This window comes from Buteo buteo, chromosome 6 (assembly GCF_964188355.1).
Source record: "Buteo buteo chromosome 6, bButBut1.hap1.1, whole genome shotgun sequence".
NCBI lineage: Eukaryota > Metazoa > Chordata > Aves > Accipitriformes > Accipitridae > Buteo > Buteo buteo.
This window is the reverse complement of record NC_134176.1, coordinates 26271327-26287453: the sequence shown is the minus strand read 5'-3', so window position 1 is coordinate 26287453 and position 16127 is coordinate 26271327. Positions and strand designations below refer to the sequence as shown.

General features: G+C 49.6%; 3 protein-coding genes across 6 annotated transcripts in view; 2 read left to right on the top strand and 1 right to left on the bottom strand.

Annotated features, from left to right (window-relative positions):
• FLVCR2 (FLVCR choline and putative heme transporter 2) overlaps positions 1–9756 on the top strand; it is a 41143-nt gene extending 31387 nt beyond the window's left edge. Inside the window, exons 10-11 of the mRNA XM_075030141.1 lie at positions 1126–1223; positions 9584–9756. Coding sequence (XP_074886242.1) covers positions 1126–1223; positions 9584–9617 — 132 coding nt within the window. The 3' untranslated portion in view covers positions 9618–9756. The remainder of the gene's footprint in view (positions 1–1125; positions 1224–9583) is intronic.
• Positions 9757–11598: 1842 nt separating this feature from the next.
• On the bottom strand, positions 11599–14179 carry ERG28 (ergosterol biosynthesis 28 homolog). 2 transcript variants are annotated; one of them, XM_075031088.1, is made up of 5 exons: positions 13950–14179; positions 13657–13747; positions 12291–12409; positions 12025–12121; positions 11599–11888 (listed from the first exon to the last, which is right to left on the bottom strand). In XM_075031088.1, the coding sequence occupies exons 1-4, from the start codon at positions 14080–14082 to the stop codon at positions 12042–12044; spliced, it is 423 nt and encodes a 140-aa protein (XP_074887189.1). In that variant the 5' UTR covers positions 14083–14179; the 3' UTR covers positions 11599–11888; positions 12025–12041. The 2 variants fall into 2 exon arrangements, with proteins under 2 accessions (XP_074887189.1, XP_074887188.1); XM_075031087.1 differs by having other exon boundaries at positions 11599–12121.
• Positions 14180–14439: 260 nt separating this feature from the next.
• TTLL5 (tubulin tyrosine ligase like 5) overlaps positions 14440–16127 on the top strand; it is a 136524-nt gene continuing 134836 nt past the window's right edge. For all 3 annotated transcript variants that reach the window (XM_075030138.1, XM_075030137.1, XM_075030136.1), the window contains exons 1-2: positions 14440–14552; positions 15116–15283. In XM_075030138.1, coding sequence (XP_074886239.1) covers positions 15204–15283 — 80 coding nt within the window. In that variant the 5' untranslated portion in view covers positions 14440–14552; positions 15116–15203. The remainder of the gene's footprint in view (positions 14553–15115; positions 15284–16127) is intronic.

Below are 16127 nucleotides of genomic sequence, written 5' to 3'. Positions count from 1 at the left end.
TAAAGGAGTCCTGTGTGTGTGTGCGTCGCCCCGCCCCCCCCCCCGCACTTGTCATAACTTAAAAAGAATTCCTGCTTTTTTTCTGCTCTGAGGCTTACAACTTTGGCTGATTTTAGCAGTGGCAAGCATCATGGTGTATGGGACCAAGATAGAAGACAACTGCTCTCCCAAAATCCTAGTGTGAATGGGGCTAACTGGAACACACTTAGCTAAGCTGAGCTGGGGTAAAGACCAGTCTGTTTTGATATACACCAAACTGCTTGTATCCCTCAGTTAACAGTGCTGAAGTCAAAGGCAGAAGATGAACTCTAAGGCCAATCCATCCTCTGCAAGCCCTGAGGCAGCAGGGTTATAACGAGAGGTGCTGGTGGCACTGTGAGTTAATTTGTAACACACGTGTAAAAGGCCCAGGAAATATCAAGGTCCTTTGGCAGTGAACATGATGCCTGGTAGCAGTAAGGTCCTTTCCCTTTGTCAGACACTTCTTTCACCAGATGAATTGTACACTTCTGCTTAAGCTGTTTTTAGTATAAATACAATTGTAAGAGCTTGCTGCTGGAGGGCGGAGGGTGTTGAGACCAGAGTAAAGGTGGTACAGGTGTCATTTCTATAATGCTAAAAGTCTCCAGAACTGACTGCAGAAAGAACCAGAGGTATGTGTGTGAGGTAACAAACAGGTCTCAGTCAAAAACTTCACTGGCAGCTCCTTACCTCTGAGGAGTTGTGCTTGGAAGAAGTCATGACAGACACCCCACTACACGCCCAAATGTGGCCTCCACATGGCTGAGCTCACCTGGGTACTTCTCAAGCTTAACAAACAACCCCAGGTGCTCAAGCAGCTGAAGGTGGGCTGAACCTGGTGTTCTGCGCTAACATGGATGCCTCAGTCAGGGGAGCAGCCAGCTGGGCTTTGGCATTTTGTGCTGCCTTTATGGAGAGCTCTGATGGAGTCAGGTACTGGAGCTTTTCTACGTGGCACAGCTGCCTTACACATGCTTGGGCGATTTTACTGTTTTTTTCCTTTTTCTGTTCCTCTTTTTTTTTTTTTTATTTCCCTCACCTTTCATTTCCCTCCCTACTTGCCTCCATCTTTTCTGGGATGGTGACTTGTGGCTGTTGTTACAGAGACTCCAAGGCAGCAATCAGATCACGGATTACGGGACTGTACCTTGTAATTCTAACCCCATCAATTCCTATTCCTGCTCACTAGTTCATACACAAAGGTAGGAGAATCGCACTAATCTGCTTTCTCTGAACACTAATGGGTGGCACAGGCACCAAGCCAATGGCACTTCTGGAGTGACAGCAATGGCCGTAGCATACCAAGAATCTTTCTGGCCTTCTTGGGTCAGAAAGGAGAGGGAAAAGTCTGAGAGGAAAGATAAGACAGCTTTCAAGAACAGAGTGGAGATCCCACTAGACTCATGTCAGATAGGGGCACAGGGATTCAACTAGGTGCAGCAAGGCAAAGTCTGGTGCTGAAGCAGATGGAGAAATGAATTGTCAGTAAGTTATTGGGGAGAGGAGGTGCAGGCATTTGGAGACTCTTCTCTGATGTTACTTTTACAGTCCAGATTCTTGGCTGGAAGTGATACGAGAAGCCCTGTAGAAGAGTTGACTTTGATCACAGCCAGGGCACATGGCCAACTTCAAGAAGAAAGTTTAAAAACATCTAGCAATAACAGAGTCATTGGGTTGGTGCCTTTTGGTATAAGAATGCCTGAAAATTGTAAAGCTCTGTGCTTGCTGATCTGTGAATCTCAATGGCACTTGGCATTTTCTCAGCTGTTGCTCGGGGTGTAATGCTTTATTATAACTCACTGTCCTCTGCTTCATACTGACTGGCTGATCTGCCAAGTTAACCACGCTACCCTTTGCTTTTCAAGGTGTTCATCAAGTGTGTGTACCACTTAGTGCCACAGCCAACAGGACTAACGTGCAAAAGCAGAGTGAGTCTGTTGGGAAAAACAGCCTTAATCCTGCTAAGATTAGAGTGTGTGCTACAGGGAGTGTGAAGCTGCCATGCTTTGATGCAAGTGTGGGGAAGAGTCCCATGGGCAGGGAAAGATTTGACTTCAGGCTGAGTGCTTCTGAAGCTGTCTCCATGCTGCAGTCTGTGGCAATTTTAGCAAGGTACATGTGTGGTGTTGGTTTGGGACCAAGTAGTTGAGAAGCTGTAGCTGCATGAGCTGGGCAAGCCTACTTGGGGTATACTGATACGTTTTTGATGGCTGAAGTTTATGTCATCACCTTTGTTGGCAGACCTAGCTTGGTACAATTGCCAGTGTTACCACTGACATCCCAGTTGCAAAATAGACAATGTTAGGCTCAGGCATGTTGCTGTATATGCCCTGTGTCAAAACTGCTTCCATAAAGAAAAAAAAGACATGTCATTGTCATAGGAGACTCCCTTCTGAAGGGAACAGAAGGCCCAATATGCAGACTGGACCCACTTAGGAAAGTCTGCTGCCTGCCTGGGGCCCTGGCTAAAGATGTGAAGAGAAAGCTTCCTACCCCGGTGTGGCCCTCAGATTATTATCCATTATTGATTTTTCAGGTAGGCAGCGATGAAGTTGCAACAAGCCAGCAGATCAATTCCTGGCTCCAAGCCTGGTGTCACTGGCAAAATTTGGGGTTTTTGATCGTGAGTGGTTTAGATGACACCAGGCCTGCCGGTAACAGATTGGGTACCCCTGTCTCAAAGGGGGAAAAGGATCTTTGCACAGGAGTTAGCAGGGCTCATTGAAAGAGCTTTAAACTAGATTTGAAGAGGGAAAGGGATAAAACCAGGATCGCTAGAGATAAGCCTGGGGGTGACACGCCAGTGTTTGAGAGACAGTGTGTTAGCGAGGTCCTTTGCTCAGCTCAGTGGAGGTAGGGGATGGAGATCCATGTGGCAGCAAAGACACAAGGGTTATGGATGTGTTAGAAACCACGCAAGCACCTGAGAATGGTCACGTAGGAATTGGGGCTTCTCATCCTCAAAAGGTGGCAGGATCAATAGCCCAACTGAAGTGTGTCTACACCAATGCACACAGCATGGGCAACAAACAGGAGGATCTGGAAGCCATTGTGCAGCAGGAAATCTGTGATATAGTTGCCATCACAGAAACATGGTGGGATGACTTGCACAGCTGGTGTGCTGCAATAGATGGCTATAAACTCTTCAGAAGGGATAGGCAAGGAAGGAGAGGCAGTGGGTAGCCCTGTATGTTAGGGAGTGTTTTGACTGTCTAGAGCTTAATGATGGTGACGATAGGGTTGAGTGTTTATGGGTAAGAATCAGGGGGAAGGCCAACAAGGCAGGTATCATGGTGTGAGTCTGTTATAGACCATGCAACCAGGACGAAGAGGCAGACAAGATATTCTACAAGCAGCTTGGAGAAGTCTCACAATCGCTAGCCCTTGTTCTTGTGGGGGACTTAAATTACTAGATGTCTGCTGGAAATACAATACAGCAGAGAGGAAACAGTCTAGGAGGTTCCTGACGTGTGTTGAAGATAACTTCCTGACACAGCTGGTGAGTGAGCCAACTAGGGAAGGCACCCCGCTGGACCTGTTGTTCACTAACAGAGAAGGACTTGTGGTTAATGTGATGGTTGGGGCTGTCTTGGGCATAGCGATCACGAAATGAGAGTTTTCGATTCTTGGAGAAGTAAGGAGGGGGATCAGCAGAACTGCCAGCTTGGACTTCTGGACGTTGGCCTGTTTAGGAAACTGGTTGACAGAGTCCCTTGGGAGGCAGTCCTGAAGGGCAAAGGAGTCCAGGAAGGCTGAACATTCTTCAGGAAGGAAATCTTAAAGATGCAGGAGCAGGCCATCCCCATGTGCTGAAAGATGAGCCGGTGGGGAAGAAGGCTCGCCTGACTGAACAGAGAGCTTTGGCTGGAACTCGGGGAAAAAAACCCCAAAAACGGAGAGTTTATCACCTTTGGAAGAAGAGGCAGGCAACTCAAGAGGACTACAAGTATGTTGTGAAGTTATACAGGGAGAAAATTAGAAGGGCCAAAGCCCAACTAGAACTTAGTCTGGCTACTGCTGTAAAAGACAACAAAAAATGTTTCTGTAAATATATCAGCAACAAAAGGAGGGCTAAGGAGAATATTCATCCTTGATTGGATGTGGGGGGAAACAGTGATAAAGGATAAGGAGAAGGCTGAGGTACTTAATGCTGCCTTTGCCTCAATCTTTAACAGTAAGACAAGTTGTTCTCTGGGAACCCAGCCGCCTGAGCTGGAAGACAGGGATGGGGAGCAGAATGAAGGCCCCATAACGCAAGGGAAAGCGGTTAGCGACCTGCTACACTGTTCAGGCACACACAGGTCTATGGGGCTGGATGGGATCCACCCAAGGGTACTGAGGAGATTGGCAGAAGTGCTCACCAAGCCACTTTCCATCGTTTATCAGCAGTCCTGGCTAGCCGGTGAGGTCCCAGTTGACTGGAGGTTAGCAAATGTGACGCCCACCTACAAGAAGGGCTGGAAGGAGGATCCAGGGAACTACAGGCCTGTCAGCCTGACCTTGGTGCCGGGGAAGGTTATGGAGCAGATTGTCTTGAGTGCCATCACACGGCACATACAGGACAACCAGGTTATCAGGCCCAGCCAGCATTGGTTTATGGAAGGCAGGTCCTGCTTGACTAACCTGATCTTCTATGACAAGGTAATCTGCTTAGTGGATGAGGGAAAGGCTGTGCATGCTATCTACCCAGACTTTAGTAAAGCCTTTGACACCATCTTCCACAGCATTCTCCTGGAGAAGTTGGATCCTCATGGCTTGGTTGGGTGTACTCTTCGCTGGGTAAAAAACTGCCTGGATGGCTGGGCCCAAAGAGTTGTGGTGAATGGAGTTAAATCCAGTTGGTGGCTGGTCAAAAGTGGTGTTCCCCAGGGCTCAATATTGGGGCCAGTTCTGCTTAATATCTTTATCAGTGATCTGAACGAGGGGATTGAGTGCACCCTCAGTAAGTTTGCAGATGACACCAAGTTGGGTGGGAGCGTTGGTCTGCTCGAGGGTAGGAAGGCTCTACAGAGGGATCTGGACAGGCTGGATTGATGGGCTGAGGCCAATTGTATGAGGTTCAACAAGGCCAAGTGCTGGGTCCTGCACTTGGGTCACAACAACCCCATGCAACACTACAGGCTTGGGGAAGAGTGGCTGGAAAGCTGCCCAACGGAAAAAGACCTGGGGATGTTGGTTGACAGCCGGCTGAATGTGAGCCAGCAGTGTGACCAGGTGGCAAGAAGGCCAACGGCATCCTGGCCTGTATCAGCAATACTGTGGCCAGTGGGAGCAGGGAGGTGATCGTCCCCCTGTACTCAGCACTGGTGAGTCTGCACCTCAAATACTGTGTTCAGTTTTGGGCCCCTCACTACAAGAAAGACATTGAGGTTCTGGAGTGTGTCCAAAGAAGAGCAACAGAGCTGGTGAAGGGTCTAGAGCACAAGTCGTATGAGGAGCGGCTGAGGGAACTGGGGCTGTTTAGTCTGGAGAAAAGGAGGCTGAGGGGAGACCTTATGACTCTCTACAACTACCTGAAAGGAGGTTGTAGCAAGGTGGGTGTTGGTCTCTTCCCAAGTAGCAAGGATAGGATGAGAGGAAATGGCTTCAAGTTGCACCAGGGGAGGATTAGTTTGGGTATTAGGAAAAATTTCTTCACTGAAAGGGTTGTCAAGCATTGGAACAGGCTGGCCAGGGAAGTGGTTGAGTCACCATCCCTGGAGGTATTTAAAGGATGTGTAGATGTGGTGCTTAGGGACATGGTTTAGTGGTGGACTTGGCAGTGCTAGGTTAACAGTTGGACTCAATGATCTTAAAGGTCTTTTCCAACCTAAACGATTCTATGATTCTATGGCTGTTGCATGGAGAAGACTGACACTGAGTCACATGTGAGCTTCCAGAGGATGCAGAGCTGTGGAGTTGTGCAGGCCTCACACTTCCCACTGAAACCCTATTGGCTGTATAGCCCTTTTGATGACAGTGGGTCGTCCCCTGTCTTGACCCAATCGAGGTGCAGTCCCATGGTGGAGGTAGGCAGCTGGCCTACTGTTTTCTCTGGGGGCCCATCATCCAGAGTATTGGCCTAATAAGGTGTGATTCTTCCTGGTGAAGAAATAGAGGTGATCTGATGGAAAACTGTCAAAACTTTTAGCAGGATGTTCAGCTGTTGAGTGGCTTTGGTGCAGAGTAGAACTGTGGAACAGCCCAATTTCCCAGTGTATTAAGGAACACTCATGGGAAAAACCTACATGCTGATTTTCACAGGGAAAGATTTTCCATTTTCACCTGGTAGTGGCTTCTGGTGATGAAATGGAAAGCCTAGAATCTGGCTGAGCTGTCGACTTTTTAGGAAGAAGAGCAATGTCTAAAGCCATAGTTTCAGTGACGAGAGTCAGCATTTATCAGCCTTGACTCTCTGCCCAGGAATCACAGCCTCTCAACAGCCACCTGTTGGAGCTTTTGGCCACTGTGTCCACACTGCAGGATGTTTTCCCTTCTTCCTGCAGGACCTGCCTTGTGTTCAGAAGCAGTTTGTCTTCTGTCAGTGCCCTTATCTGCTTATGGTTATAATTAAACAGATGTTGCAATTAGTAGAACTTGTAGTGGGAACTAAATTAGCCTAATGGCATTGTGGACACCTTGTCCTGTATTAATAAAGCTGTGGTGTGGTTCCAACAATCCTCCCACTTCTGTCTGCCTCAGTTCCCAGAGTGCCAGCAGGGTTAGCTTTCTGTACCTCAGGATGCTTGGATCAAATGCCCTTTTTACATGATAATGAGTCTCTTTGTGGGCTGCCTTTGTTGTAAGTGCATCTGAAGCCATTCCAACATTGTGCCTTAAGGTTTCATAGTAGTGTCAGTTGATTCAGCATACACATTATACTCATGTATATGCTGTGTACAGCCTGTGCTCATTGCTCCTGGTTTCCAGCATCCATGCAAACCTTCCTATATTGTTTCTTTGCATTATGAAATAAGCATCTTTGCTGGTTTCCATGGTTTGTTTTGACTCAGGAGTGAATTGCTCAAGAAAAGTCTTAGGCAACATTTCTTTGGAAATACTTTTAAGCTTGTAGGGGTTTTTAAGAAAGCAGCTATCATATAGAGTGCAGGATTCCAAAATGGCAGGACTGTCTTTGTTCAAAATGGGCTTTGCTGGCCCTCTTTGAAACTTGCAAGTTTGATTAAAGTGTGTTCAGGGTGCTTGAGACTACTTTGTGTCAGTCTTATGTAGTGGTAGATAAATTTAGGTTTTTTGTGTGTGTGTGTGTGAAGAACCCATTCTTGATAGCAGAGAGTAGGGAGTAAAGTGTTTTCAGACTTTGTCCTGGTTTTGGAATTGTAATAAAATTAAAAACTTTTGTCTGGAGTGTTATGCTACCAGCAGGGCTGAGCACTGACGAGTGCATGATTTTGGATGACCAGTGACCTGCTCTAGCCACAGCCAGGGATTTATTTAAAACAGGACTGAAGTTCTGCTGTGTCCTCAAACCGTGTCGTGGATAAGTCAGGACTCGATCAGGGCCAAGTACCTTTTTTCACTGGTTGTATGTTTGCCTGGATGCAAAGATGCATCTGATGGATCTCAGTGGAATACCCAAAAGCATGTTGCTTTTTCCTCCTAAGGCCAGTGTTGATTCAGAGGCTGGCTTAAGGCATTAGGGCAAGCATCCACCCTTGGTAGCTTACTGGAGTCCTTGCAAGCTGTAGCATGCTTACTCTCCAGTGAAATACTGCCAATAAAAAAAAAACCTGCTGGAATTTTGCGTAGTAGGTACAAATGGTGTGTGCCCCATCCCCTGCTTTCCAAACTTCCCAGCTCCATTTCTGTGCTTACTGTGTGGCAAGCAGCCTTCTCCTATCCCAAAGCTATGGGCAGGCCATCTGTGTGCCCTTTTCCAGTACTGTCACTCCCAGCTGTGAGAGCAGCTGTCCTTTCCCAAGGTGGTGGAGCCCTGCAGGCTGGCTGATCTCCTAAACCTCTGTTCCTGTAGCTCCACAGCAGATGAGTGGTGTTCAGACCCCAGCGGTGCTTGGGGAGCCTGTTCAGAGTTGCCAGAGTGTGGGTGGGGTTTTCCAAGCCTAAATGCAGCTTTCCCCTTACGCCTCCTGCCTCTGGCACTAACATCATGCATCCCCCTACCTCTCCTGCTGGTAGCAGTTCCCTCTGCACTTCCTGGCTTTTGTTTCCAGGCATGTCTTTGAAGCTTTCCTGATCTCACTCCTCTGCTTTGGGGTATTGCTGCTGACCTCCATAAAACCTGTTCACCTGCAGTTTGTGTTAAGAGGTTACTCAAAATGAAACTGTTTCGTATCTCTTGCTTCCATGCTGCCTGGACTCCTCTTGAACTGCACTGGGAATGTGAACCTCTTTCCTGTGCACCTCTGACTCCTGCCTCAGATGTCAGTCTTGCCCCACAGTGAGTTAACTCAGAGCCCAGACTGTGGGAGACTCCACATTTACCTTTACAAGTCTGCATGGTGCTTTCTGAATCAGTGACAGCGGGGGTGTCTCACTGTAAGCAGTCAGAACTTGAAGAGAGGTATCTGAAATCCCCTGGAAGAAGTTGTCATCTCCGGTTTAATCCTAACACACCCCAGAAACGCTCAGCAGAGGAGCTCATCAAGCTCCACGCAGGAAGGCCGAACTGGAATTGCAAAAGTTTGTCTGTTTCATGCAGCCCAGGATGGGGTGGTAATTGGGCAGCAGTCTTGCTTGTCCTTGCTTTTCCTCTGGGAAATTACTCTACAGGTCCCCCCACCTTAAGGGATGAAATTGTAGGGAGGGTTCAAGTAATTGGAATTCCTCTGTAGGATTTATGCAGAAAAAAAATTATGTATGTTTGCCTCTTATTTCTTATGGCTTTTTAAGATAGGAGTAATGAACGTTGAAGAAAGCCTTATCTGTACCACTTTGTAGAATTATCCCAGCCATAAGTCCAAGCTGGCGATGGGGAAGAAGTGGGGTAGAGGGTGCCAGCCCTGAATGGGGGGTGGGGATGAAAAGACTTCATGATGAGCAGAACCAGCAATCTGTCTGGGAGTTGAAGAGGCCCTAAGACATGCCAGAGTAAGGACAGAGAGGAGCTAGTTGCTGTGCTGAACCTCCCGAGGGTGCACAGGATGCAGGTTCTCTCTGGTGCTTGCACAGACACTATGCTGCCCCACGGCATGAAGGAGGAGATCCCAGTTCCTTCCCTTGCCCATGGAACTGGCCCTGCAGCTTCACTGCTTTGAGGCTGATCTTGTGTCACAGTGAAATGTCTTCAGTGACCTGGCTGTGGGGCTGATACCTGGGTCTGTACAGCTTCTGTGAAGTAACTGTGGTCTGAGGACTACAGCAAGTAGCTTAAGGGAAGTGGGACCCTTACTCTGCCCTGGTGCCCCTTGTCTGGGCAGTAGAAGGGTCTGGAGAAGGAGGAGAGAACCAAGTGCACTCTGAGGATGGTGATTCTTCTTTGGGCATTTCTGCATACTAGCAGGGAGCTGCGAATTAGCCAGCCTCTGGCCAGCTGGTCTCTCTGAAGCGTGGGTCTAGCCACCCAGGAACCTAACCATATTGTTTTTCTCTGTCTGACTTGCAGAAAGCAATGCCAGAAGCCTGCACCGATCCCATAGTTGCGGAATCAAAGCTGTGAAATGGAGGGCTGGCAGAGCTGGGAGATGCAGCCCCCCTCATTCCCATCTTTGCTACCTACATCGTCCTCCTGTAACATGCACACCATGGCAGGGGGGGCAGCCTCAGGACAGGAGCCCAGTGAACTACTTGTGGAGAGTGTGAAACAGGAAAACAAGGAGTTGCTGTCTTCAGTTGTACCTCTGCATCTTGCTGTTTTGGAGACTGTGCTGCTTGGGAGGAAAAGTTGGGAAAACCCACTTCTTCCCCCCCATCCCACCATGTATGCTTGGAAAAGAAAAAGCACACGTGCTGAGAAAAGCCATAGTTCCAGGCTAGCCCTGAGCACATGAGGGTGGCACCCTGCATGTGGCTGTGTCTTCTCTTACAGACAAGGTGTGACATGAAATGCAGAAGCTGGACCACACTTACTCTGTGAGCAGCCCTGGAAGAGCTTTCAGGTGGCCCTCAGCCTGTGATGCTCTGTGTTGGACAGGTGATGGTAGGGCCCCCAGCATATCACCAGCAAATGCAAAGCAGTGCATCTGTCGCTGCCAGCTCTGGTTTTATTATGTGGCTGTCCCAGATGAAGCACTCAGTCTGTGGATAAACCTCTGCTCAAAATTCACTGAGGTTGCCCTCATGTTCCTATATACTAGGAGTAAATGAGAGATACCAGTATGCCTCCTTCTACCTGCAGGCAAGGACTAGTTCTGCAGCTTATGTTGAAGCTACAGGCTAAGCCCAGCTCATCACTACACTAGCAACAGGAGTCAAACCACAAGCTCCTTGGGCTGAGGACTGTGTCTTCCTCCTTAATGATTATAAAGTGCCTTTTGCATGTTTCAACACTACAAATTTTTTTTTTTTGTAAAGTGTTATATTAAGATAACCGGCCAAGGCTGTGTTGTTCTTCACAGCCACAGAGAGGGGTTTGACTATGATGGGAATCCAGATTTGCTCCAGTGTGGAAGCTTCCCAGTTTATAATAGAGAACAGGAGAAGAATCCTTCTTAATAGCATTTGTGTCTTATAGACATTGCCCCTCTGTATGCTGCTGCTTATCTTCTAAATGCACATGTAGATCCTTACATCCCTTCTCCTTCCTTTCTAGCATCCCTCCACTGGTGGAGACATCAAGTGTCCTTATACTCCTTAGATCATGCAGTTATGCATGTATCATTTGGGGGGGGGGGGGGGATAAAAAACACAACCAGGTGGAATGGATAAAAATAGCCCTCTCTAACATACCATTTTTGACAAAACATTTTTTGGGTGAAATTATACAGTATTTTGACACATTAAAAAACTGAAGTCCTATCTTTAATAGTTTGGGATTGAAAAGCCATTTTAGATCCTCATCTTCAATATAAGTTTTTGTATAAAATAAAAACATTTGAAGTGTAAAATGAAACCTGACACGTTCATATTAAATGGTTGAAACAGTCTACATCTGGCTCTTTTAACAGCCTGAAATGTTTTGCAGAATGGAAAAATCATCTTTCTGCCCAGTGCTACTGTTGTGCTCTTTTTTTCCCTTCTGTGTTTTTCCTCCCTTTCTTCTGCACATATACCGTCTTCCCAGCTAGGAGATTCTGCTGGTTGCTTCATGCCTTCTGTGCACTGCCCATCTGCTTTGGGCATTATTTCATCTAGGTCTAAGCAACCTGTTCCTGTTTTCTCCATCTTCTGTAGTTATAGCTCACAGCAAAGTAGCTCATTCCTTGCTCACAGATGCATGCAGCTTGCTGTCACCAGTATGCTGTGGAAGCAAGAACTGAAACAACTCTTTGTGCGTGTGTGCGTGTGTGTGTGATGTGAGCAGACCCGGAACTTTGTGGGAAGGAGTCAGGGAAAGGTGGCTTTGCTGTAAAGAGAGATGATTTACCCTGCAACATACAGTAGAACCTGCTGTTTGCTCTGAGGTTGTACATCCTCTACCTGCTGCTGTGTAGCAGAAAGACAGACATAGCACCATGCAGTTTTCTGTCATTTATTAGAAATGGCCCCTGAGGAACACATGCATGCAAGTTACACAGCAGTGCCAGAGGCAGCACATGTTCTGTGTTTCTGGTCCAAAGTGTTTAGTGGATCCTGGGTAGCTCTACACCTCCTCCCCACAGGTACACTGGGAGAGAAGTCCTTAGTGCAGTGGGCACACCTGGGACATTGCCTGCTATGCTCCAGGGAGGCAATCACCAACTGCCCCCTGCAAGCTTTGACACAAACTCCTCTGGGACTTGGTCTTGGACATCAGTCAGTTGAAATGTTGCCTGGACAAGAAAAAACACTTGGTAGTGAAGAATGATTCTGAGTCCAACATTGATCCACCAGTAGGACTAGCGTCCTGGAGAAGTTCAGCTGAGCTTTCGTGGAAGTTTGGCAGTGAAGATAGGAGACACCACTGACCTACACAGGGCTCAGCTTCAGTTTTTCTTCTTGTTTTGCGACAGTGCTTCTACCTCTAGGTACTGCAGCCCAATCAACATTCCCAAGATGGAGAAACCTGTGATGGAGATACAGGATGAGTTGTGTAGCAAATGCTGAACAGGAGATGAGACATTCCCTCCCACCGTCCTCTCCCTGCCCTTAGCTCATAGCCCCATGGAGAGTTTTTCTGGGGGGTCATACCTCCAAGGAGAGTTTGTGGGGGGAGGATGCAGAGCTCTACTTACTTGCTACCATGAGGGGTGCCATAACTCCAATTGTCAAGGCTGCAGTGTGGTAAATGAAGACCTCGGAGAGGAAGTGAACAAGGGCCAAAAAGAAGGTGAAGAGCGTGATGTAATAGAGGCTGTTGGAGAGCAGAAAGAAGCAGGTTATCATATAGGCCATAGTATGGGCACAAGCATGGCTGAATAGAAGAGGCAAAGCTGCATGCTGCCCTGTCTGTCCTCACTCTGGCAGCACAGAGGACACTTGGTCCCTTGCCTAGTGACATGCAAAAGCTCCCTGGGCAACAGCTGAGAGGATGGGGCAGTGTTCAATGACGCATTGAAAGTCACGGGCATTATCTGGCCTGAAGGCAGGTGAAGAGGGGAGAGCAGGGGTAAGGCACCAGTGAAGTGAGAAGCATGTACACACACAAAAAGAGGGTGAGAACTCGATGAGCCAAGAGCTAGGGCGACAGGACTTAGCTGATTCCAGGCTACATCACCTGACACATCTTCCCACCTGTGCTCTGCTACCCTCTAGAGGCCACAGCTGTGGAAAGTGAGCAGGTCCAAGAGATGCAAGAAAAAATTCCTTCTAAGAAAAAACTGGCTTCATGGTAATTAGCACTGCCACCACCCCTTAAAAACAGATAATTGAGTCCCTGTGCCTCCCTACCACAGATAAGCCTAGGCAATCCAAGGACATGCTACCAGGTGAACAGTGACTTCTGCTGCGGGGCTGGGGGAGGTCGTGACAAAAGAGTGAGTTCTAGCAACCTCCAATGGATGCTTTGTCTAGCACTGAGCCAGTCAGCCTGCTTAGAAATCCCTCAGAAATACTTCTGTTACCACAGGGAGAAACGGCCTGCCTCCCACCACAGCATCAGGCTGCACCTCAGGCCTTGTCCTCCGCCCCAGGTAAGAGTGTATGGAAAAAGGCAGCAGGTTAAGACAACTGCAAGGGGCCTCTCAACCTGCCACAGTCTTTAGCTGAGCTGCCACAGGCAAAGAAGTACCGAGGATCAGTTGGACCACAGCATTAGCAATTGCTTAATGTCAACAGAGCAGCAACGCCATCAGAAGATGCTTTCCAACCTGAAGCTCAGAAATTTGTGACGTGAGAAGTTCTCAGAACTACGAATTTCTGCCTGAGCTAAGAAACAGAACACAAATGCGCAGGCTCTCCCCACAGAGGCAGAAGGGAGAGGGAGCAGCAGTTAACACACAAATCTCACACTGCTATTTAAGCTTTTTCGGGAGAATGCTTTCAACCCTATAGAAAGCTCAGAAACGGCTTTTGACTCCCCACCTCCTCCGCGCTGCCCTCTAAGCTCAGGTTGTGACTAGCAAGCAAACCGAAGGATTTCTCCGGTGCTCCTTTACATACGTCCTATTGCGGATGTCGATGGCGCAGAGACAGCGGATCACTGATGACAGCAGGGTCCAGACGCCAAAGGTCCGAGCCTGGAGCCCGTTCACTGCGCAAAGAAGGGGGGAGCACATGGAGACCACGCACAGCCCCGCTTGCCACCCCCCCATCCCCGCCGGGGAGGTGCACGCCGGGGCAGCGGGCGGCTCCTGGGCCCGAGAGCCGCCGCTGAGGCGCGGGCCCGAGGAGGCCCCAAGGCCAACGGCTGGAAGGCCACCTCCAGGCCTCGGGGCGGCCGGCGCGGCCCTTACCGAGGCCGGGGCTGGCGGTGTACAGCTTCTCTGAGAGGAAGCTGTGGTCGCGGAAGCTCTGCAGGGTGTTCCCGGCGGCGATGACCGACACCATCACCAGCCAGCTGCGCAGCACGTTCAGGAACCGGCTCATCCTCCCGGCCGGCACGAAACCTGCCCGCAAGGACCGGGCCGCGCGCACCGCCCGGCGTCGCCCGTTACCGGTCGCGCCCTCTCACTAGCGCCCCTCCCGCGCCCGGCCCCCTCCCGCTCCCACACTCCGATTGGCCGCGAGCGTGCCGCTCCATCCACACGCCACGCTGACGTGAGGGCCTCCACCGCCAATCGAATCCCTCACCGCCTGGGAGGCGGTCCCGCCCCCCTTGGCCCCGCCCACCATGCGGGAGGAGGTGGGAGGGGCGGCGGTGGGCGGAGAAAAGACCGGGCGAGCGGCCGGACCGTTGCGCCTGTGCACTGGGGCGGGCGGAGGGCGCCTGCGCATTGGGGACGGGGCGGGGCCATCGCCCGTCGGTTGTTGTAGTAACGGGGAAGCGGCGGGAGGGGCCGCGGCTGCCGGGCCGCTGTGTCCGCCCGCCTCTGCCCGCTCCGGCGATGCGGGAGCAGGTATGGGGAGCAGAGGGCTGAGGGGGCGGTTGGCTGGCGGCCCCGGGGCGGCAGTCGCGGCCCCTCTGGCGCTCCCCGCCGTTTTTGCCTTTCCTGGGGCTGCCGCAGGCCGCCGGGCCCGGTCGCCGCGGGGTAGGCCGGGCCCTAGCGGCCCCTCCGCTCGCCGCCGGGCCGGAGGGCTGTTCCCGGGCTGGCGGAGGTGTTACAGTGTCCGGCTGACCCCGGGCGGCGGGGGACTCTCGGCGCCGGGCAGAAGCAGGCGTTTCCCGCTGGGCCGGGCCTGGCCAGCCTGGTGCGGTTCCGCGGCCGGAGGCGAGGCAGGGCAGGGCAGGGACGCGCTTCAGCGGTAAGCGCCTGAATGACTCTCACGGGCAGGTGGGGAATAATCTGCTGGAAGGTGATGCTTCTTCCTACACTGCCCTGGCTAGGAGGTGATTTACAGTCTGTAACAAGCTTGTTGATAGTCCTGTGAGAAATATGTATTGACAGGAGGTGGGAGTTGAGTTACTTCATCTCTCTTGCTGTCCTCAGCTATGCGTTCATGCTTTTAATCCTTATTGCAGGTAACTGCTCTTGCAAGATTCCTTGAATCTGCAGGAAGGAGTCTCAGAGGCTGCTGAGACTTGGGCTATATGAAAACTCCCAGAGGAAATGCCAGTTGGGATGGCTCGAGATCTGGAGGAAACTGGCTCATCCTCAGAGGAGGAGGAGGAAGAAGATGTTGGGCTGGAGTAAGTAGGAAAAACTGTCTTAACTCTTTCTATCTCCCTGTGCTTCCTGCAGTATTTGTAGTAATCTGAAAAGACAGTTGCATTCCTTACCTCCTCCTACCTATAAAGTGGAAGATGATTGGTTTGGGCCTCAAGCCTGTGGGCAGGCTGCCTACATTTGTAGCCTAAAAGACTACCATATTCATCAGAGTTGGAGGTGCAGCTCTTCATTGGCTACTCTAAAGTCCATAATTTCATTAATCTCTTCCTGTCATGTTCCTAAGGTGGGAACTTTCTTAATGATGATTAAGGAAATGAATGTCCTTTTTTGTTTGTTCATTTGGTTTTTTGTTTTAGTTTTTACTTTGCTGCAGAGAATGGAAATCTACTGTACAGTAGACTGATATGCAATGTTTTATGTCCTTTCTAAAAACTGCCTTGTAAGAACTCAACTTCTAGAGTTTCTATTACCTATTAGTGTATGTTTGTTCCATCTTTTTTTAGTAACTTCTTTTATCTTTGCTTGTGAAGGAGTTACTCCCTTATTCTTTCCCAGAGTGGAATCCGTTTTCTGTTTCAGCTGGACTTACTTTAACATGTCCTGTCTGTTTTATTTTGGGTGCATATTGTGACTGAGTGCCCAGTTGCAAACTGCAGTGGCTTTAAGGCATTTAGAGGAATGTTACTTCATACCAAGTAGTTGGCTCAGACTTGCCAGACCACCATGGATGGAAAGGTCCAGAACTGCCTTCACCTCGAATGTAATTGTAATAGTGTGTTGGCACCAAGTGACCAAGGGTCATGCCAGGAATGAATGACTGTCACCTGGAGGATTGAACCTTACTGCAAATCCTCAGGACAGGCT

What these genes read in the sequence shown, in the direction of transcription:
- ERG28 (XM_075031087.1), bottom strand. Translation starts at nt 14,082, where the DNA reads ATGAGCCGGTTCCTGAACGTGCTGCGCAGCTGGCTGGTGATGGTGTCG. An exon ending in ATCGACATCCGCAATAGGAC is followed by an intron (nt 12,410 to 13,656) that starts GTATGTAAAGGA and finishes GCTCTCCAACAG; the next exon opens with CCTCTATTACATCACGCTCT. An exon ending in GGCACCCCTCATGGTAGCAA is followed by an intron (nt 12,122 to 12,290) that starts GTAAGTAGAGCT and finishes TCTCCATCACAG; the next exon opens with GTTTCTCCATCTTGGGAATG.